This window comes from Microtus oregoni, unplaced genomic scaffold (assembly GCF_018167655.1).
Source record: "Microtus oregoni isolate MIOR12 unplaced genomic scaffold, Mior012 000003F_ref0000135, whole genome shotgun sequence".
Taxonomy (NCBI): Eukaryota; Metazoa; Chordata; class Mammalia; order Rodentia; family Cricetidae; genus Microtus; species Microtus oregoni.
Window position 1 is genome coordinate 12634961 of NW_024543062.1, and position 22410 is coordinate 12657370.

General features: G+C 47.7%; 1 protein-coding gene across 1 annotated transcript in view; it reads left to right on the top strand.

Annotated features, from left to right (window-relative positions):
• The first annotated feature begins 2923 nt into the window (after positions 1 to 2923).
• Galnt17 (polypeptide N-acetylgalactosaminyltransferase 17) overlaps positions 2924 to 22410 on the top strand; it is a 431486-nt gene continuing 411999 nt past the window's right edge. The window contains exon 1 of the mRNA XM_041648500.1: positions 2924 to 4644. Within this exon, the coding sequence (XP_041504434.1) occupies positions 4407 to 4644 (238 nt within the window). The 5' untranslated portion in view covers positions 2924 to 4406. The remainder of the gene's footprint in view (positions 4645 to 22410) is intronic.

Below are 22410 nucleotides of genomic sequence, written 5' to 3' on the forward strand. Positions count from 1 at the left end.
TCAGTGGTAGAGCCCCTGCCTAGAATCCCCCAGTGAGGGGCTGGGGTGTGACTCAGTGGTAGAGCACCTGCCTAGAATCCCCCAGTGAGGGGTTGGGCTGGGGCTCAGTGGTAGAGCCCCTGCCTAGAATCCCCCAGTGAGGGGCTGGGGTGTGGCTCAGTGGTAGAGCACCACCCTCCATCCATTATCTTCAGTGCAGGTCTTTTTGTTCTATCCCATTGCTTTTCTACATGACTATCCATTCTTCATTGCATAAAAATAAATAGTTCACAGTCTGGGCTTGGTGGTATGCACCTGTAACCCTAGTCCTTGAGAAGATGAGGCAGGAGGATCACAAGTTTTAGGCCAGTCTGGGACACATAGTGAGACTGAGCTCAAAAATCATACCCAAACCCAAACCGAATCCAACCAACCATATTTCCCTTGTGTCTCAATACCTGAAGATTCTCATGTCATAGAAAACCGTGGTGAAATTAGTATGGTACGCTATATTCTGACTATGTTGTCTCGTATCTTGGGAGGGTGGAGGATGCAGGAAGGGTCACCCATGAACGTGGGATTGAGCAAGGGCAGTACATTTTCCAGCCCTTCCACCAGCTAGCCTCTGCTGCGGCTCTGACAACACTGCTGCCTTGGGTCCACAGTGAACAACTGTGGATAGACCCGACCTCAACAGGTCCCTGATGATCTGAAGGCCTTGAAAGCCAGGGTTTCCTCTCACCAGCTTCCCTCTTATCTCACGGATGTCTAAAAGTGCTTTTTCCATGCTTTTTGATATGGCTTTTTATTAAACTGTTTCTTTTTTTTACTCAGTTCACTGTAGATTATAAAAAGTCAGTACCCTAAGGATCTTGTTGAGCAGGCTCCAAAGAAACGAAAAATCAAACTGGAGGCCAGTGAGTTAGCTCAGGGAGGTTAAGGTGCTTGCTGCCAAGTCTGACTACTTGGCTTCAATCCCCGAGACCTGCAGAGTGGAAGGAGAGAACTGACTCCTGCATGTTGTCCTCTGACCTCCACATGTGGGCTGTGGCTCAAATACACACCCAGACACATATGCAGCTAAGTATTTTTTTAAATGGAAGGAAATGGAACTAGAGAGATGTCTTACTTCTCTCTTAGGAGAAGCGGAATCGGAATCTGTCTTAGTTAGGGTTTTTAATGCCATGGAGAGACACCACGACCAAAGCAACTCTTATAAAGGAAAACGTTTAATTGGGGCTGGCTTACGGTTTCAGAGGTTTAGTCCATTGTCGTCATGGTGGGAAGCATGGTGGCAGGCAAGCAGACATGGTGCTTGAGAGGTAGCTGGGAGTTCTACATTTTGACTTACAGGTAGAAGGAAACTGAGACATCCTGACAAGACTTGAGCTTCTGAGACCTCAAAGCCTGCCCCATCAGTGACATACTTTCTCCAACAAGGTCATACCTACTCCGATAGTGCCATGCCTCCTGATAGTGCCACTCGCTAGGTGCCAAGCACTTAGACACTTGGGTCTATGGGGCCCACACCTATTCAAACACCATAGGATCCAAGCACCCTCAGCAGTGGCTCAAAAAAACATGTAATTCTAGTTCAAGGACTCAAATACCTCCTTTTGGTCTCTGTGGGCTTACATACATACATACACACATACACATATACGTGTGTATGCACACACGCTCACATGCCCAATGCATCCTAACAATGTAATAAAAAGAAAAGAATAATATATTAAAAAAGAAATGAAGATTGTTATGGTTTTTCATGCTCCCCCTTCCCTCCCTTTCTTTGGGGATTAAACTGAGGACTTCACATATGTCCAGCGAGTACTATATCAGTGAGCTATATCCCTGTAATTTTTCCCTTTATTTCATTTTTAAGGTAGGACCCTCGCCAAACTGCCCAGCCTGGCCTTGAGTAAAAGGTCCACCTGTCTCCTCTGAGCAGCAGACCACACTCAACCACCACCCCTGGCCTTCCATGTACCTTTTTTTCCCCAGTATGAAAAACTGTAAAGGTGCTTGCTGCTGCTGTTTAACATAACAAGCAATGGCAGCAGAAAACATCCCCTGCAAAGAAACAAAACATTCTCTGCTGAAATGGAGGGCCCGGCTTGGTGACAGTGACTGCTATCCCAGGACTTGGGACGTGAGGTCAAGAGCGTAAGGAATCAGGAGTTAGGGTCCAGCCCAGGCTAAGCGAGACTGAATAAACAAAGAAACAGCAAAGTCCCAACAAAGTCCAAACAAACAAAGAACAAAAATACCCCCTCTCCCCTTTACAAGGAACCCAAGCGAACCCGGAACTTACTTTGCAGCAGTGGGGATCTCTAGTTCCTGATCCTCTAAATGCTGGGCTTATAGGTTTGCCACCAGCAAGACTGGATTGTGAAGAACTGGGGATCCAGTTGAGGTCTAAACAAGCACTCAACTTCAGTTCAACAACAGAACTACATCCCAACCCCAAACCCCAAATCCACCCACTCTCTCACCCTGCCCCAATTAGAAGCCTAAACCCAAACCAACCAAACAAAACTAACCAAGGAGCGACAATAAACTTTCATGGGGTAGGAAGAATGAAGGGAAAGCCCCTGAATTCACTCAGCTATCTGTTGGCAGCCTGGTTTCTTTCTCTGGCCTAACAAATTAAAGAATCAGAGGGCAGGTTTGGATCCCAGTCTTTGGCACTCCTGGGTCTCCGGAAAAGAAGGAGGTTGTGGAGACCCATTAGGGACATAAATCCGTGTGTTACTAATAAGATGTTTACTGAAGTGTGGGTGAGCACAGAAGCAGCAACTCGGATGGTCAGAAGTCTCCCAGGGCCCTAGCAAGAAGGACACAAGGCCTGGCTCCAAAAGTAGCGGAATCCGAGTCTCCAGGCCAGATTTTCCCTCTAGCCATTCCGGGCCAAGCTAAGCAGAGCAGCTTAGCCAAGAGAAAGGAACGTCTTCCTCGTCTGCCGGGATGGAACAAACCCGCCCGCTTAGAGAGCGCTGAGAACCCCAAGGGTCCCTCGCAGCCCTTAGCAGCCAACATGACTTGACTGCTCCCGGGTCCCGCGCGCTACCCACTCTCTCCTGACGCCCCCACCCTTTCCGGGTGCGCGCGCAAGAGCGGGCCAGCTTCCCTTGGCTGTGCGCTCCGCAGCCTGCGGGTGGCAGCGGCGGTGGCGACTGTCTCTCGGGGAAGAGGGTGACCAAGGGACCGCGGAGGAGGAGTCGGCGCCGCAGCCGCTCCCCTCGGGACCGCGCCCCGCCTTCCGTCACCACCTGAGCATCCCCTCCTGTCTCCCCAGCTGCTCCGGTCTATCCCACCATCCCCCTGGGAGACAGTGTGTACTCTCAGTGCCGCAGCAGCGGTGTCATTGCGTCCAGTGATTGGGACACTCGGATCTTGGTTCCCCTGAGGGCTTGGGACGAGCGGCACCGGCCGTGGTGACAGGCGGCGGAGGCACCAGCGCGCATCCTTTCCCCGCGACGTTTAGAGAAGCGTGTAGAAAACTGGTGTGACTTTGGAGGTCCGACTCTTCCTTCCGGCCAGCCTCGCGACGCGCCACCTCCTGAGACAGGCCAGTGTGTCCGGCAGGCCCGGAGGCTCGTGTGGGGACTTGGAACGTGTTCGGTAACCCGTGGCGCTGTGCGCACTGGTGAGTTTTGCGGGCGGGGTGGAGGCGGAGAGGACGCAGCGCTGGGTTCCTGCTCCCTCCCCTTTCCTGCTGCGCCCCCCCCCCCCCCCACTTTGAGAGAGTCATTGAGATTTGAGCGTGACTGCGGAGCCTGGAGGATGCGGGCAACGGGAGCGGGCTTTTCCTCCCCCCGGAGTGATGGAGAGGGCCGGTGAGCTGAACAAAGACACCCGCCCGGAGGAGCAGGTCCTCTGCTGAAGAACGCTGTCCTAGCCCCGCGACGGGCGCCTGCGGGAGTGTCAGCAGTGCAACTCCAATAGTGGCGCGCTCTTCCGCCGGCGGGCGCAGAGCTGGAGCCAGGCACCTGCGCGCCACTCCCGCCACGTCTCGGGAGAATTCCGACTACCTTCGGGTTGTTCCTGAAGGTCCACGTCTCCGGAAGTCCAAAGTCCAAAGACGACTTGTTCTGGGTGCAGCGGGGAGAGACCCCGGGACCTTTATCTTTTTCTGCCTCTTAGAAGTGACTGCGTGCTGTGGACGAAGCAGGCATTTCAGGGACACTTTTGCAAACCAGAGGCTTTCCATAAGAATGATCACGCTTGGTCCCCAGCAGCTGTGTCTTCCCAGTGGTCTCTGTCGCCTGAGCATCGGCGTATTGTAGCCGGCAACAACTGGGATTCCCCTAACCCACTCCTGGCCATTGTCAGGTGTGAAGGGTCTGCACGGTCTTAGACTGCCCTGCGCCTCGCAGGTGAGGCTGGTTGAGGCGTGGGTCCAGGGAAAGGACCAGCCGTGTTGTTTGATGGCTTCACTGAGGAGAGTCAAAGTGTTGTTGGTGTTGAACTTGATAGCGGTGGCCGGCTTTGTGATCTTCTTGGCTAAGTGCCGGCCTATCTCGGTGCGCAGCGGAGACACCTTCCATGAGATCCGGCCTCGCGCAGAGGTGGCTAACCTCAGTGCGCACAGCGCCAGCCCCATCCAGGATGCGGTCCTGAAGCGCCTGTCGCTGCTGGAGGACATCGTCTACCGGCAGCTTAATGGTAAGGACGTGCGCTGACGCCCGTGGGTCGCTGTGCGTGCGGGGGCACAGGGTGATCTCCCTGGCTCTCTGTGCTCTGGGTACTCTAAGCTGACATCTGAATGAGTCTGATTTCTCGCTTCCATTCTGGTTTAGTGTCCGGGACTATTGTAGAAACCACTACCTGCTTCTTTCCCATAATGCATTCAAGCTGGAAGTTTGGTCTTCCGCTAGAAACATGTCACTATAGTTGACTCCGTCTCTGCCTGTGACTTGACTCTAGCTTAGACAGGATGGACTGCAGGCTAGGGACATCTAGGAAGGAAATAGCTGTCAGTGCATGGTGTTTGATGGGGGAGCTGGTAGCGAAGTGGGTGTCATGGCTTGCGAAGTGAAGGCTTAAATGGGTACAGTATCCCTTTAGGTTGGATGCATCACTAAGAAGGCAGACTTTTCCCTTTCCCTCTGCCTGGGTGCAGGGTGAGATTCTGAATCAAGCAGCAACCGAGGATCAAGTTCTGGGTGAGTCTGGGAAGCAGATGTTCATTCACAAAGTTCAGACAAACAAGGAGGCACGGCATCTAGGTTTGTAGCATTCTCCAGAACCCGTCCCATCTAAAATATTCTATAGGAGTTATCGTAAAAGGGCAGGGTCAGTGGAGCTCATCGCTGTTCCCATGTGGTCCAAGGGACTCATGGTCCCTGTGCACTTGCTGTCTTCACGGTGTCACACCACCTGTCTAGTATAAAGAAGACTGAGCTGGTACACATCTCCAGCCCTCTCTTTCCTTCCCAACCTTATGCATGTTTCCATGGCCCAGAACTGCCAGCTGTTATGATGACTGATAATAATTCTTGGCTGTGTACTAGAGAGACATTACAAGCTCCATGTGTTCAATGGTAGGACATTACCGTTAGTCCAGGGAGGTTCCAGCCCCTCCCTCCCAGGAGAACCCAGCAAACCGGACTGGGGGAAGGTAACCACATTGCCTGTGTACTGATGTCAGTAAGCAGTACTTGAGAGGCCAGTTGACCACAGAGCCCTTGTTCTTGGCTACAAGGCACAGATTTCTTTTCATGTGTCTGTGGTCTGTGTGCAGGGGTGTGTGTGTGTGTGTGGTGTGTGTGTATGCTTGTGCACATAGAGGGCAGGGGTCAACCTGGAATATCATTCCTCAGAAACATTCACCTTGGATATTGACACGGGCTCTCTCACTGATGTGGTTCTCGCAGAGTGAGGGTGGTCTGTCAGCATGCCCAGGGACCCAGCTGTTTCTGCCTCTGGCTCTGGGATACAAGGACATGCTACCATGCCCAGCTTTTAAAAAAAATGTTGGCTTTGGGGACCGAACTCAAAGCTCCTCATGCTTACAAGGCAAGTGTTTTACCAACTGAGCCACCTTCTTGATCCCAAAGTGCATGTTTCTATCTACAGCATCCTACTTTGAATTTAAAAGTGTGTGTGTGTGTGTGTGTGTGTGTGTGTGTGTGTTATGTATTTTGGGATGGTGAATACATACCACAGACCACATATAGAGGTCAGAAAAAACACGTAGGAGAGTCAACTCTCTTCATCTACCACGCGGTTCCTGGATGGTCTTAGGTCCTCAGGCTTAATTGCCTTTACCCACTAAGCTGTCTCCCGGGCTGACTCTGAGTTTTAAAGTATAACAGGTTTTTGTTTTTTGTTTTTTGTTTTTTTTTTTTTGATAAATGAACTACACAGATCTGTGAAGTTTCCATACAACCTGTGTAAACTTGGGTTGGGGACGAGCCTTCACCTGTCTCCGCTTGTGAGAGTGACAGGCCAGCCTCAGGACAAGCGGCCGAGGACTTGGGGAGACAGCTTTCTTCTTGCCCTTTGATGAGAGGGATGTGGGCAGTCTTCTGCAATCATGAAAAGATGTCATAGTCCCCTTAGCATCATATCATTAGTTTCCAGGGGGCTCTGAACTTGCAGCTGTAGTGTGAAGTTGTGGCCCTAATTACACCTCTCGCAGGTCATGAGACCAGACCATCGGGACAGCCCACCAAGGCCGTGTTGAAGCTCTTCTCCCAAGATCTCAAGACAAAATGAACAGAATAAGATTAAATCCCTCAGTTCATTTCCAGAGCAACCAGAAGAACATGCTCTCAGCACTCAGGAGATGGGGTAGGAGGACCAGAAGTCTAGGGCCAGCCTGGCTAGATGAGGAGAGCTGGGAGGCTGAAATTAATTTTTCTGCATAAATACCCACAGAAGCACATTCATAAGACACCCCGAAAAGAGCCAGAGCTTGCTGTCTCTCAAGCTATATTCAGGAACACATTAGTCTGTAGCAGGTCATCTTAGTAAGAGTTTCCATTAGTGACATAACATACATTATGGCCACACCTCTTAATGGCAATTATAAAAGTTCTGTGTGGTACTATACTTGTTTATTAATTAACGTGCTCATTTATTTATTGTGGTGGGAATGCGTATGTCCATGCACACATGTGGAAGCTGAGAGTCACTTCTCTGACTTGTTCTTTGAGACCCAGTCTCTCACTGAACCGGGAGCCTGCCATGCTGGCTAGACTGGCTGACCTGCGCCTCACCAGCACTAGGATTATAGGCAGATGCTAGCAAGTCTTGTGCAGCAAGCACTTTACCCAATGGAGTCATTTTCTCGGACCACTCTGGGGTGTGTTTTAAGGTAGCAGATATGCATGACCCCCTTAGCATTTGCAATGACCCTGCAGGCACCTGCCCTTCTTTGTCCCTTTGAGACTTGCTGGCAGTCACCCAGTGACTATTAGGGCTTTAACATGACTCTGGAACTTGTTGCCTGAAGGCGGAGGCTCTTAGCTGCCGTTCCACTCTCCTGCCTGGACATTACTTATTAAAATCCCTTGCAGGGTCTATGTGTATGCAGAATTCAGGACTCCATGTCCTAGGGGCTCCTTTTCAGAAGGCAGGGAGTAGGGTCGGAGACTTTGCCTGTAATGAATGTCTCACTCTCTCCATCAGACACCCCTCTGCCTATACCAAACCTAGCAAAGGCAGACGGCACACTGAGATTGCAAAGTCAGCTGGCCGGGTGGGACTTGCGAGAAGCCAAGATTTGCTTCTAAGGGCCTCTGGGTCTGGCTTCTTTCTCTGAGCCTTTTGCTTTGCAGAGAATGCCCATGCTAGGGAGATGGAGGTGTAGCTCAGTTGGTAGAGTCTTTGCCTAGCTTGCTTGAGGCCCTAAATTCTATCCCTAGCACTGCATCAACTATGAATGGTGGCACAAACTTCTAAGCTCAGCCCTAGGGAGGAGAAAGGAGGATTAAGACTTCAAGATCATCCTTGGCTGCCTATGGAGGCCAGCCTGGTCTACATGAGTCTGTCTCAGCATGAAAGGTTGGTGAAAGTCCCCGGGCAGGGAGTGGGATGGGTAGGAAGGTAGAAAAAAAATTGACTGGTTGAGTGGGGGAGCTAGAAGAGGAAGGCTGGGAGCTGGCTCAGTGACGTCCAGTTGAGAGTTTTTCTGGACAAGCTATGACTTCAAACTGGGACTTGGCAGATCTGTCGTCCAGGACCCTGTGTGTGATTTATAGGGGCATGCAACCTGGAGGGCTAGAACAAGGAAAGGTTGTGATGTGGAGAAAACCCTCCCCGTCTCTACCCTGCCCTCAGGGGCACCAGTCTTTGTTCTTGTTTGGAGGACTGCTTATTCCGTTGATTATACCAGGCTGCCTGCTGTACCAGGAGGCTGGGGGAGTGGGGAGGTAGGACTCTTCCTGGTATACAGAGAACTGTGACCAGGGCTTCATTGGGGCTAAGGCTGTGCACCTGACCCATTGCCACTAACAACCTCCTTCGGCTCAGGGTTCTTAATTCCTCAGCTAGAGCGAGGCACTGGGCACATAGCAGCTCATAGCCAATTCCTTAGTGCCATATGAAGCTGGCATTTTTAAAGTTGCTTGGAGCTTGTCTAGGGGTATAATTCAGTGGCGAAATGCTTGCCTAGTGTGTGCAAGGTCCTGAGTCTGATCTCCAGAGCAACAAAAGACATACATACAAACAAACAAACAAACAAACAAAAACATTTGGGTTACTTAAAGCCCTCCTGTGGCCTCTGGGCTCTAACAGGAGAAATTCATGGAGATTCCACCAACCTCTGGGCTTTGGCTTGCTTGATTGTTTTTGCTTGTTTGAGGTTGTGCCTTGAGGCTGGATCCATGTAGTGCAGACTAGCCTGAAGCTCCCATAAGTAGCCAAGGATGACTTTGAACTCCTGATCCTCCTGCCTCCACCTTCTCAGTGCTGGGATCACAGGTCTACCCAGGCTGTTTTCTCTGAGGCTCACCATCTTTATACTCATAATTGGCATCACCTCTGGCTCTTTGCTGAGACACCCGTCATTGACCTTAGGCTCAGTAGCCTACACATTGCAACTCAGTCTTTGAGAAGAGCTGGTTATACTGATTTCTCTGCACAGTCCTCAATTCTATGCTTTCAGGCTTGGCTCTTGTGGCTGAGGGTTGACAAATGTTATGTGGGCAACCGTCCTGTTGCACTGAGCTGTTCAAGGTTTTAGTGGTGGTCATTTTGCAGTCTTAGCCCGAGCTCTTATGCCTCAGTGGGTTTAACTTTGGAGTCCAGAAATGACTCGAGGCTTTTTTTTTTTTTTAAAGGACTGGGGCCCTATTTTAGACTTCTGCATCCCACCCTGTCTCTTACCATCTGTGCGATGCATATATGGTGGGCAGTTGAGGTTTATTGATAGCTGGATGGAAGCTGAGTTTTACAAAGGAAATGATAGCCACAGAGAAAATAACCTCCAGATTGCAAAGGCTGGGATGGGTGGTGTGGCGAAAGGAGGGGTTGGGAAGGACTTAACTTGAAAGACTGAGTGTAAGAAAGCTGTCTTGTCTTTGTCATATTGCCTCAATGCTCTTGCCTATGCCCTTTAGCCTGTTACCATCTTGCTTCCACCATCTTGGCTCTGCCGTCTGGCCAATGCTTTCTTGCTTTCAACACATTGCCTCTACCATGTTGTTCCCATCATCTTGCCTAAACCTTCTTTCCTCTCTGTCTTGTCTCCCCTGTCTTACCCTCACCAGTTTGCCCTCCCTACCTTGCCCTCGCCATCTGCCTCCCCCATCTTGCCTGTACTGTCTTGAAGTTGGTCTAGTTTTTTCCTTCCTGAATTAAAGGAACCAGTTTCTTCAAGGAGCTTGGAAGTCAGGTGGTATACCAGGTTAGACACTAGACCAGGTTAGACACTAGCCAGTATCAGTATATTTGGGTGTATGACTTTATATTATGAATATAGTTTAATATTCTTTTCTGTAGCATAAAATCAATTTATAGAACATCTGGAAAAATCTTTTAAGAATCTTACAGAAGAAAGCAAAACTCTCTTAAAATCTGTTAAAGCCATTGCCCGGTGGTTCTTATAGACACAGACACTGATTTCATGGTTGCTGTTGGAATTCCCCGGTCACGAGGCACGTGATGTTTGGTTTCCTGTCACCTTTTCTGTCACCTTCTAAGGAACTTATTTATTTCTCTCATTTTAGAGATGAGAAAGGTGAGAAATAGAGATATTGTTAGATTTACCTGGTGTGATCCACCGCGATGCGGGCGGAGTGGAGGATTAGAAATATATCTTTCCCCCTTCAAACAGGACCATTGTGATGAGTGGAGGGGAGAGGAGGGGGGACCCATTCCAGCCTCTCTCCCCGCTTAAAATCCCCAGCATAGTGAACTGGAAGTGGGAACACCCGAGCTCCGGCCCGGTTCTCTGTCGGCCCTGGGCAGCTGTGTCGTAAGAGGAAATGCAATTGATTTTGAGTTAGTTTCCAAATTTAGATTTCAGAAGGATATTGAATAGAAGCCGGGTTGCTTGGAGAAATTGAAAAATCCTCTCAGAAATAGAGAAAGTCAAAATTATCTCCCCTGCTCCTGCCTCTAAGCCACACGAGTGGACGGAGCCAAAGTCTAAAACTGCAAAGAAGAAGAGGGAAAATTAAATAAAAATAAAAAAGCACAAAAAACAAAAACTAAAACATTCCCAGATAACCCAAGGACTTTGCGCCAAAATTCTCCAGGCAGGGAGAGTGAGTTGGCACAGTGGGCACAGAGGAAAATCTGCTCTCTCTTGACTGCAGGTTAGAGCCAGAAAAAGCAGGATTGCAGGCAGCCCAGGCTGGCCTCAACCCCCCCTAGATAGCTGAGGGTGACCTGCGACTCCTGATCCTCCTGCCTTCACTTCTACGATGCTGGGGTGCCAGGTATGCATCACGATGACCAGGTTCTGATTTTGGTTTTGTTTTTTTAACGTTGGGATAGAATCTAAGGCTTTGCATATGCTAGGAAAGCACTCGACTAGCAGAGATGTTCCCAGGCCAAGGCTGTTCTTTGGTGAATGGCAGAGCCCAACTCAGCATTGTTTCCCTTTCCTACCTGGATAATGGTATCCTTACATAGACCTTGGATGCTAAGTGGTACCTGCATGTCCTTGCGGAGAGGACTAAAGGAGAAGACAATGTTTGTATTAAACCCAACCAACTGCAGGACTGCCGGGCAGAAAGATCAGTGGGAAGAGCACTTGCTGTTCTTATAAAGGACTAGGGGTTGGCTCCCAGGAGCCACTTCCATTCCAGGGGATCCTGCACCCTCCTCTGACCTCCACAGGTACCAGGCATGCATATACCTCCATGCAGCCAAAACAGTCATACAAATAAAACCAGAGTAATAAATACACCTTTAAAAGCCTCAACCACTGGGTTGATGGCTCAGTAGTTAAGAGCACTGACTGCTTTTGCAGAGGGCTTAAGTTCTATTTCCACCATGCTGGGTGACTCACAGTCACCCCCCCCCCCACCAGCTCTAGAGCAGTGGCTCTCAACCTTCCTAATACTGTGTGTGGCCCTTTAATACAGCCCCTCATGTTGTAGTGACGCCCCCGTCATAAAATTATTTTCATTACTATTTCATAGCTGTAATTTTGCTACTGTTATGAGTTGTTATGTAAATATCTGGTATGCAGGATATCAGATATGCAATCCCTGTGAAAGGACCCTTTGATCTCCCTCACACACCCCCAAATGATTGGGGACTAATAGGTTGAGAATGGATGCCTTGGGGGATCTAGCGACTTCTGGTTTCTGAGGGCACTTGCACACACAGAAACACACATAAAAATAAAAATTAATCTTTAAATCAACAAACAAAGCCATAAACAAACAAACAAACAAACAACCACAGTCACTGTAGAGGAGACTAGCGTGAAGCCAAGTTTGCACGCCTTCTCTATGCGCAGTCTAGACATTCAGCAGGGCCTGGAGGCAAGGTTGGCCAGTGTTCTAGAGGGTTTGATCCATGGAGGCGGGGGTGGGGTAGGGGGATGGGTTGGGGGCAAAGGGGTGCAGTGGAAGGGTGGAGCCAGGCGCTTTTCCTTTCTCCTTGGCATCTGGGTGAAGCTGGCTCCTCCTGGAGAAAGGGGGGAACTCTATTCTTGGACAGCACGGACGTGCAGACAGGTCTTAGCAGTGTGAGTGTCGGACACCCTGTCAGTGGGGAGCAGCTGCCTCCTGCCCAGCTCGGGAAGAAGCCAGCATTAGTGTCATCATCGTAGTCACTGCTGTCATGGCCATCACCCATCACCATCATCATCATCACCCTCATCATCATTGAAGAGACCCAACCGCCCCAGACCTGTGCTTGCTGCCACACTGGGACACTACTTATTAAAACGGGAGAAGGCTTAGCCGTGAGTGTGAAGAATGACAAGGAGAAAAAGGAGCACAGGCATGGGAGGCCTGAGTCCCCGAGACAGCTGAGATCAGACAACCTGCGAGAATTTAAGACGCCTGCAGAAGAAAGGTTGTGGAAGAGTGTCCGACAGGGCCGGTTTCATTTCCAGAGCTGTCAGGTTATGAATGCTGTGATTTTAGGTCAGTGGCTCCACTTTTTCACTCTAAAGTGGGGTCATGGTATGTCAGGATGAATTGAGAATAAAAACAGAGGGTATAGGGGGCTGGGGTGGTAGTCCGGTTGGTGCCCTGCTTGATGTTCTTCAAGCATGAGGACCTGGATTCAAATCCTCAGACGCCACATTGAAAAAGAATCTGGGTGTGGTGGCATGCACTTGCAATCTCAATGCTGGGGAGATGGTGACAGGGAGATCCTGGGCTTCACAATCTGGCTAGCCTAGTGTAATCATAGCTCTTGGCTTGGTGAGAGACCTTGTCTCGGAAAGCCTGGTGAATGGGGTCTGAGGAACAGCCCCCAATGTTAGCCCCTGGCATCAACATATACATACACACGTTTACAAACAAGCATGTGCACCTACATATCTGTGCACATTGCTCACACGGGCTGACATTTGTGGGCATGCATGCACAGATATACACATGAATACCTGCGGCGAACTTCTCGACCAGCGAGAAAGAACAACCACCACACGAGGATTCTTCTCAGATCACGCTTTATTGGAGTGCCCTTGGTTGAGAGAGAGCATGAAGTGAAGGGGGCAGGAAACGAGGGGCAGGAAACGAGAGAGAGAGAGAGAGAGAGAGAGAGAGAGAGAGAGAGAGAGAGCATGAAGCGAAGGGGGGAAACGAGGGGCAGGAAGGAAAGGGCAGGAAGCGAGGGGCAGGGAGCGAGGGGCAGAAAACGAGAGAGGCAGGAAGCAAGAGAGCCCCAAGAGCACTAAAGCAGCTGCTTATATATGGAAATGACACACGGGTCGCCCTGTGATTGGCTGCCACCAACAGCTGACACCAGACTGCATCGGGATAGGCCCAGGGACCTTATCCACCGCGCATACGGGAAGCGGGGGACACGCAGCTCTCAAAGACTTAGCCATATATGGAGTTGTTTATTTCCAACAAGACAGAATGTCGGCGCCATCTTGTAATGGCGATCCTGTCCGGCTCACTACAAATACCCATGCTAGCGGCAACTGTGGCAATGTCAACTGGCTTAAAGACACCCGTGGGATGATTCCCCATCATATTCCTGATGTTGGTAGGCGTCTTGGGCCACAGCAGCTACTCAGTAAGTACTTCTGAGCAAGCCAACAACAGCAGGAGCTATTTGATAGCAGAGTGTGACCCTGGTTATCTGATCCCAGAGGAGTAAGTAGGGGCTCTTTTCACTCTAATTTTCTTGAACTCCATGGACTAATATTTTGTTGGTATTTTTTGAGACCAGGTCTTATGTAGTCTAGACAGACCTCACACACATGATCCTCCCTTCTCAGCCTCCCTGCTCCTGGGGTTATAGCTGGGTATCATCTTGACGGGCTCTACTATGTCCTGTCTTTGATATGGTGACATGATAGCATCTATAAAATTCACATATGAGAATTTTGTGTCACAGAGATATTGCAAAATCAATCTCATAATGTTGTAAGGATGTTGCTGATTTTGTGTTGGGCTGTGGTTTGCACAAACCTGCTAGACTAATTTGTGATCCCTTTTCTTTTTCATGTGTTTGCCTAGAGCTGTCCTTTATTTCATTTCTTCTTCCTCCTTTCATCACCCCATTCCTCGCCTTACAACGGCTGCACTTTTGAGGCCTAGGAGAAGGAGTGGCAGCCTATTACAGCAGCCTACCCCCTTAGCCAAGGTTTCATTGTCTGCGGTTTTAATTACTAGAGGCCATTGGCAATCAGTAGTATAATAAGATCTTTTGAGAAAAAGAAAGGGGAGAAGGGGAGGGGGAGGAGAGAGAGAGAGAGAGAGAGAGAGAGAGAGAGAGTGATTGAGGGAGTTGGAGCTGCTCACATAACTTTTATTACGGTCTATTGTTGTAATTGACTCTTTTATTACTAGTTACCATTATTAAACTATCGCTCTGCTTCATTTATTAGTTGAGTTTAATTATAGGTATACTGTGTGTGTGTGTGTGTGTGTGCGAGAGTGTGTATGAGTATGTGTGTGTGAGTGTGTGTGTGTGTGTGTGTGTGTGTGATTGAAGATGTTCACATGGAGGTCAGAGGACAACCTCAGGTGTCAGGTGTCACTTTCTACCCTGTTTGAGACAAGGTCTCTTGTTGCATATGTCAGGCTAGCTGACCTGAGAGCTCCTGGGAATTCTCCTGCCTCCACCTTCTCTTTTGCCATAGAATCATTGAGATTATAGAGATATACTACAGTGCCTGGCTTTGGGTAGGTTTATAGGGTGTGAACTCAGGTCCTCAAACTTGCATGGAAAGTGCTTTACCCTCTAAGTCACCTGTCCAGTCCAGGACGTTTGTTTGTTTGTTTGTTTGTATTGTAACAGAGTGTACAGTATTGGGGTTATTAGCTTTATATTACTGTAATACATAGTGGAAATAAATCAACATATGGAGAGGAAATTCTCATCTGGGTTGGTATGATCTGTAGTTTCAGGTGATCCCTAGGAGGTCTGGAAGGCCTTGGTGTATGTCAAGTCTCCCTTACAATGGATGCTGGCCGCTCACCTTGGTGAGTTAACATGTCCTTGCCACTAGGTGTGGACTACATGCCAGAAACAGGGAGACGAGTAGACAATGCCTACCTAGCCTTTGCATGGTACTTAGAAACATCAGTGTGTGCATATGAATGTATGTTCACATACATGTTCATGTGTGTATAACTGCACGTATGTCCAGTATACACAGGTGTGTGTGTGTGCGCGCGCTAAAGTCAACCTTGGCTGTCATTCTCTAACTCCTGTTCACCTTTACTTTTAGACAATGTCTATCAATTGTCTAGAGCTTGTAGATTTGGTTAGGCTGGCTGGCCAGTAGCACCCCAGTGCTGGGATTATACATATGTATCATACACCTAGACTTTTATATTAGTTCTGGACATGAAACCAGTGATCATGCTTGCAAAGATGAGAGCTTTGCTAGTTGGGTCACTTTCAGTCTGTCTGTGATTTTAACCAGCTCCTTAAAGAATGTTAGACTAAGAGTGGATGTGATGGGCTGGAGAGGTGGCTCAGCAGTTAAGAGTGCTTGCTACTTAATCTTGAAGAGAAGAATTCGGATCCCACAATCTCCTGGAATGGATCACAAACACCTGTAACTATAGCTCCAAGGGTACCTGCTTCTGACTACCAGGAGTCTTCTCCACATGTGGGCACATATACTGCCCCCCCCCATGCATGTGTGCAGGAGCAGGGTCATATGTATGTATGGGTATAGAGGACAGAGATTGACTTTGAATGTCTTCCTCAATTGACTTCTACCTTGAAAGATAAGGCCTATTTGTATGTACATCTAGGCATATGCATGACCCAGAGTACATGTGTAGGTCAAAGGATAACTTTGGAAAGTTGGGTTCTCATCTTGTACCTTGTTGAGGTTGGGTCTCATTTGTTATTTGGTAGCCGACCTGTGATCTTCTGGGCACTTCTCCTGTTTCTGTCTCTTGTGTTGCTATAGAAGGTATGTCCCTGGACTTGTAGTTTAGTTTTTGTGACAGGGTCTCTCCTGGAACCCGGAGCTCACTGATACAGCTAGAATGGCTGGCCATTGAACCTCAGTAAGCTGCTCGTCTCCACCTCCCAGTTCTGGGGTTACAGATGTTCATTGCTGCATCTGCCTCTTTACACAGGTTCTGCAGATCAAAGTCAGGTCCGCGTGCTTGTACAACAAGCACTGTAGTGGCTGAACGGTCTCTCCAGCCTGGATGCTTGAACTCATACTCAGTGGGAATCAAACTGGGGTTCTCTGCAAGAGCAGCAAATACTTTTAACCACCAAGCCATTTCTCTAGCTCCTTCTCTCAAAATTAAAAGAAGAATCAAAAAGATAATTTGAACCTCTGTTACCTTTGTTATCTCTTTTATTCCCTTTTCCTCTCTCCCCCTCCTCTTTCCCGCCCTGCCCTAACACTTCGAATACATGCAAGATCCAGATGGATAGACCTTCCTGTCCCATAGCAATCTCTTCCTTCCCTCTGTGGATGCTGGTGACATGTAGATGACAGTCACCTTCATCACGGGTAGAGTTGTCCCTTTTAATAACAACCTTCCTAACTGCAGAGCCCCAGCTTCACCATGCGTGAGTAGCTGTGTTCTGTCATGATGATGGGTGGCTACATCCTTAAGTCACTATGGAACATGCCAACAGTGAGCATGTACTGGAGTTCAAGACGAGTCTCCACCCTAGCCTCAAAGAGCAGGCCTAATGGTATGGTTAGCACTTACTTTAGAGTGTCCTGGAGCTGTCCAGGTACAGGGTGTGTGTTCGTGAGCCTCTCCTGGTGTTCCTCCCTGGTACAAAGGATACGAAGGCAAATCAGAAGTCTTGGGTTTCTTTCTTTCTTTCTTTCTTTCTTTCTTTCTTTCTTTCTTTCTTTATTATGTATGCAATATTCTGTCTGTGTGTATGCCTGCAGGCCAGAAGGGGCACCAGACCTCATTACAGATGGTTGTGAGCCACCATGTGGTTGCTGGGAATTGAACTCAGGACCTTTGAGAGAGCATGCAATGCTCTTAACCTCTGAGCCATCTCTCCAGCCCCAGAAGTCTTGGGTTTCAAGTCTATTCTCTTTCTTTTTTATTCCTTTGTGTGTGGGGCATGCATATATGTATGTGAGTACATATGTGTGCATTTGCCTGTGGAGGTTAGGGGTCATCCTTAGCTGTGGTCCCCCAGGTGCTGGTCAGTGCCTAGTCTTCTAAGATAGGAATTCTTGCTGGCAGGGAATTTACCTACTAGGGTAGGCTGGCTGGCTGGCCAGTGAGCTTCAGGAGTCCATCCTCCTGTCTCTGTGGCTCCAGTGCAGGGTTTACAAATACAACACACACACACACACACACACACACACACACACACACTCACAAATATAAATTATTCATTCATCTGGATTCTCATGGTGTTTTGCAGGGTCAGCTTTTAGCCTTTGAATTGTAGACGGTTATTGACATGCCTGACTTAATAGTTTGTAAGAGAATACATCTTGTTCATCTGTGTGTCATTGGGGAACTCATTTACAATCCTCCTGCCTCAGCCCCTCAAGGGCTGGTACTGCAGGTATGCAAACACCATATCCAACTCCACAACTTTTTATTGAGATCTGCTCTAGGTTTGTTCTGGCTGCTGTGACAAACGCCTTGATGAGAAACAACTCAGGGACCAAAAGGGCTTCTTTTGGCTTACAGTTTCAGAGGGATAAAGACCCTTATGGTGGGCAATTCACGGCAGCGGGAGCCTGACACAACCCTAGCAGTCAGAATCCAGACATAGAGAGAGGGAAAGAAGTCACGCCAGGCTGTAAAGCCTCCAAGCCCACCCCTGTGACATACTTCCTGCAGCAAGGCTCCGCCTCCTGAAGGTTACATACCCCCCCCCCCCAAAAAAAAATACAGCACCATCTACTGAAAACCAAGTGTTCAACACAGGAACCCACAGGGAACTTTTCTTGTTCTGACCACAACATCTGATGCATTTCCTCCGCCAAACCTACTTATCTCATTATGTCCTGACTCATACGCAAGGAAGCTGGACCTCAGGAGATTTAAATAAGTTGTCTGGAGACTCCCACCAGTAGCTCCAGTCTGCATCACCCAGGATACGTACTGAGCCTGAGGTGTGAAAGAAGTATTTATTCGGCAGGTGGCAGCTGGCCCTGGGGCTGCAGAGGGGAAGTGGCCAGAAGGGAGGCAAGACTGGGAACCCTCTAGGCAGCCTGTGGCAGGATGATGCTCAGGCTTAGCAGTCACCCAAGTGTAAAGTTGTAAAGCTGTTAATTTTAGGGCTCTAAATTATGCTGTGTGAGCTTTAAATCCAGCCCATAATTAGAATAAAATGTGAGAAAAGTGAAATTGATATTAAGTTAATTAAAAGGCTTTGCTTATATTGCAAGGAAATTAGCAAAACAGAGTGGGATTGCTGACACAGGCTCATTGTTAATTTCTCCTGTTTGGGCAATGCTCCGCAGGCTTCAGGCAAGTTTTGTTTTATGGCGGCCGCCACCCACACCCCCCTTCCATAGCCTTAGTACTTGGATAGCTGATTGCACATTCGTCCAGTGGAATCATCAAGGTCGATCGTGTAACCATCTGTTGGGGTTACCAGGCTCAAGTCTGTATTTCTATTACAGGGACTTGTTCTGTCATCTAGACTCTCCCCCTTGACCTGTTGCTTGTGAAGCAGGCCAAGCTAGCTGGGTGGTGAGCCTCGGGATTCTGATGGTCTCTGCTTCGTCTTCACTGACAGTACAAGTGTGTGCTAACTGTACCCAGGTTTGGTTTTGAAAGTCTAGATTCTGAGGGTTGAACTCAGGTCCTTATCCTTGCGGGAGAAGCGCTTTCCTGAGTGAGCTTTCTCCCCTGGACTCAGTCTCTGTTTTCAGTATGATCAGCAAAGAATGAGTTGCGCATAGACGAGAAGTGGGGTAGTAGAAAGTGGCTGGAATGAGAGTCACCTGTTTCCTTTTTAATTTAATTTTATCGTTGCCATTATTGTGAACTTTGTATGTGTATCTGTGTGGGGGTATGTTCCTGTACATGTAGGTGCCTATGTAGTCCAAAAGAGCGCATTGGAGCCCCTGATGCTGGAGTTGCAGTTGGCTGTGAGCTGCCTAACATGGGTGCTGGGAACTGAACTTGGGTTCTTTATAAGAGCATCAGTGCTTTGAAAAAGGAAGCCATCTCTCCAGCCCTAAAAGTCACCTATCTGAAAGCCAACTTCTGTATTCAATCTGTTGTTGGCTTTAAGAAAGCAGGTTTCTTCTTGGCATCTCAGCATCCTGTTTACAGAGGGATGGCAGGGGCATGATCACTCCTACTTACATTCCTCATGGAGCTGTGACAATAAGTACTGAGATATAGACCGGCTGTTTGCATTTATTACAGCTAAATGACATATGTATTGTCTTTATTATGGCTGATAGAAACTGGCATTTTCCAAGATGAAGCAAGGCAGAAAGGCGAGTTTAAGCATTAGCAATTAAAAACAAACAAACAAAAAGAAACAAGAAGCCCTGGCCGCTGCAGTCTCTGCATCCTAAATCATGCAGACATTTAAGTTTGTGCCAAAGTTGCCCAATTGCCTTTCGAGCAATTACCGAAATCCGTTCAGAGATAAAAATGGAGTTCAGGGAATAATATTTAAGAGCTCTTTAATGAGGTTAAAAACATTATTAATTTGCCAAGTTTCTCTAAAATCCACTCCTTTTCTTCATTTTTTTTTTTTGTTTGTTTGTGTTTTCCTGCCTACTCATCGTTCTGCAGTTGAACTGATTCCAGGAGTTTTTGAATAAAGGGGCAGAGAGGACTCTGAAAGTATACAAACCTCAGGAATGATTTCTTTGCCTTCATTAGCTAAAGGTGAATATTCAGGAAGATGTAAAAACACTTGGGCGTTGTTTATTCTCTTTAAGCAATTTGATGTGAGAACAAAAGCTGAGCAGTGGTTATAGTGGGTGGTTTAAATTAAGTTCTTTTTTATTTTTTAAGGCAAGATTCTACACTCCTTGGCTAGCCTTAAATTCACTCTAGCTTAGGCTGGCCTTGAACTTTGTAGCTTTGTATAATGGCTAGTTTTAAAAATCAATATCTTAGAGTTTCTATTGCTGCAATAAAACACCATGACCAAAAGTAAGTTGGGGAGGAAAGCGTTTTATTTCCATTTCTAGGATATAACACTTTTTGGTAACTGTCCATCACTGAGGGAAGTCAGGGCAGGAACCTAGAGAAAAATGAAGACGGGACATAATTACCAACCATGGAGGAAGGCTACTTATTAACTTGTTCGGTCTGCTTTATTATCTACCCCAGGACCCTCTGCCCAGGAGTGGTACCACTCACAATGGGCTGTGCCTTTCCCACATCAATCATTAGTTAAGAGAATGTACCACAGGTTTCCACAGGCTAATCTGGTGGAGACATTTTATCAGTTGAGGGTCACTGTTCACAATGACTACGGTTCTGCTAGGTCAACATGAAACTAGCCAGTGTAGTTAACTTCATGCAACCTAGACTCAGTTGGGAAGAGAATCTCAATAGGGGATTGTCTACATTGGACTAACTCATCCAAATGCCTGTGGGGGATTGTTTTAATCTAAATCAGTTCATGTAGGAAGACCCAGTCCATTGTAGGCAACACCATTCCCTAGGCATAGGGTCTCAGACTTCATCAGAGTCACGAAGTCAACCTGAGCGCATGCAAGGGAGCCTGGATGCATGCATTCATTTCTCGCTGCTCTTGACTCTGAGTGTGATGTAGCCAGTGGCTTTGGGTTCTTGCCACCTTGCCTTCTCTACACCACTGAGCAGTAACCTGGGCCTGTTAGCTGAAACAAATCCTTTTCCCCACTAAGTTGTTATTGTTGTTATTATTATTATTATTTTGGCCAGGGTATTTCATCACAGTAACAGAAATGAAATTAGATATACTCAGGCTGGCCTTGAACTCCGAATCCTTCTGTATCACGCCCCCCTCCCCCCATGCTGGGAGGCACTGTACATATCTGGCTTCTTTAACTTCTTTATTCTCATCTTCCTCATCCATATCTGAGCTTGCAAAACTAAAGCTAGTCCATGTCTCATGGTCTCCCCATCCTGAAGCACCGTTATTCATTCCTGCTTCTCTTTGGGGGTCATGGGAGACATTAATCTGTTTGGTCTCCTCCCCCCAACACAAGAAAGGATATATAACATTCACAGCTCATGTTTTCATTAAAGTGGAAGTTAACTTTTTCAGAAGTGTCTCTCTCTTGAAAATTCTATAACACTGAATTCCAGACAAGGGTCAGAGAAGTTACCTGAACCTATATAGCTCCTACCAAAACCACCTAAAGTCCAGGGCATTTTGTGCAATGGGCTATGAAGGGGTCCTGAAGTTAGATATAATCTGTATTAGTCAGCTTTGCATTGCTGTGATAAAATAATTGAGGCCAGATTTATTTTAGTCTATGGCTGGTTGGCCCACTGTTTTGGAGCCTTTAGCAAGCAGGAACATCATAGAGGACATATGCGTCTGAGAAAGTTGATCATGGATGGCCTAAAGAGAAAGGAAAAAGGTGACGGAGAGGGTCTAGGAATCCAATCTCTCTTTCAGGGGCACTCCCAGTGACCCCACTTTCACCCATTGGGTCCTGTTTCTTAATGGTTTGACCACCTCCTAATGGTGCTGTAGTCTGCTTATCAAGCCCCCAACACATGGGCATCTGGGACACATTCTAGATGGAGACTATGCAAGAATCTCAAACTTCCATTTGGGTTTTTCAGAAGGCCAAGAAAAAACTTTGGGTTTGGGTAATTCACAGTAATAGGTAATCCTCACCGTCAACTTGACTAGTTGTAGAATGACCTGGGAGATGCACACACCTCTTGGCATGTCTGTGAGATCATTTCTAGAGAGGTTTAGCTGAGGAAGGAAGATTCATCCCAAATGTGGGCAGCACCATCCTATAGGCTAGGATCTTTGATGGAATACAAAAGAAAAAGAAAGAAAGTGAGCTGAGCACCAGCATCTATCTCTGTCTGGGGCTCCAGCGTCCGTCACCGACTGGATACAGGTGACCAACTCTTTCCTGCTGTTGCTCTTGTTTTTCCTGCCTTGGTAGACAATGTCTTCAAAATGTGAGCCACAATAAACTCCCTTCTGCAAGTTGCTTTGGTCAGGTGTTTGTTTACAACAAAATAAAATCAGCTAACACATTCAGGTGGCCTCGATGAGTCTAAGTTTATCCATCTGGAGAGCAACCATTGTCCCTACAAATGCAACAAAATCTCTACAAAGTGAAGTTTGTAAAATATCTTTAAAAGTAGCTTTATGTAGAAGATTGTAGAATAGCGTTATTGATGTGATGGTGACAATTATGGCCACCAAGGAACAAAACTAATA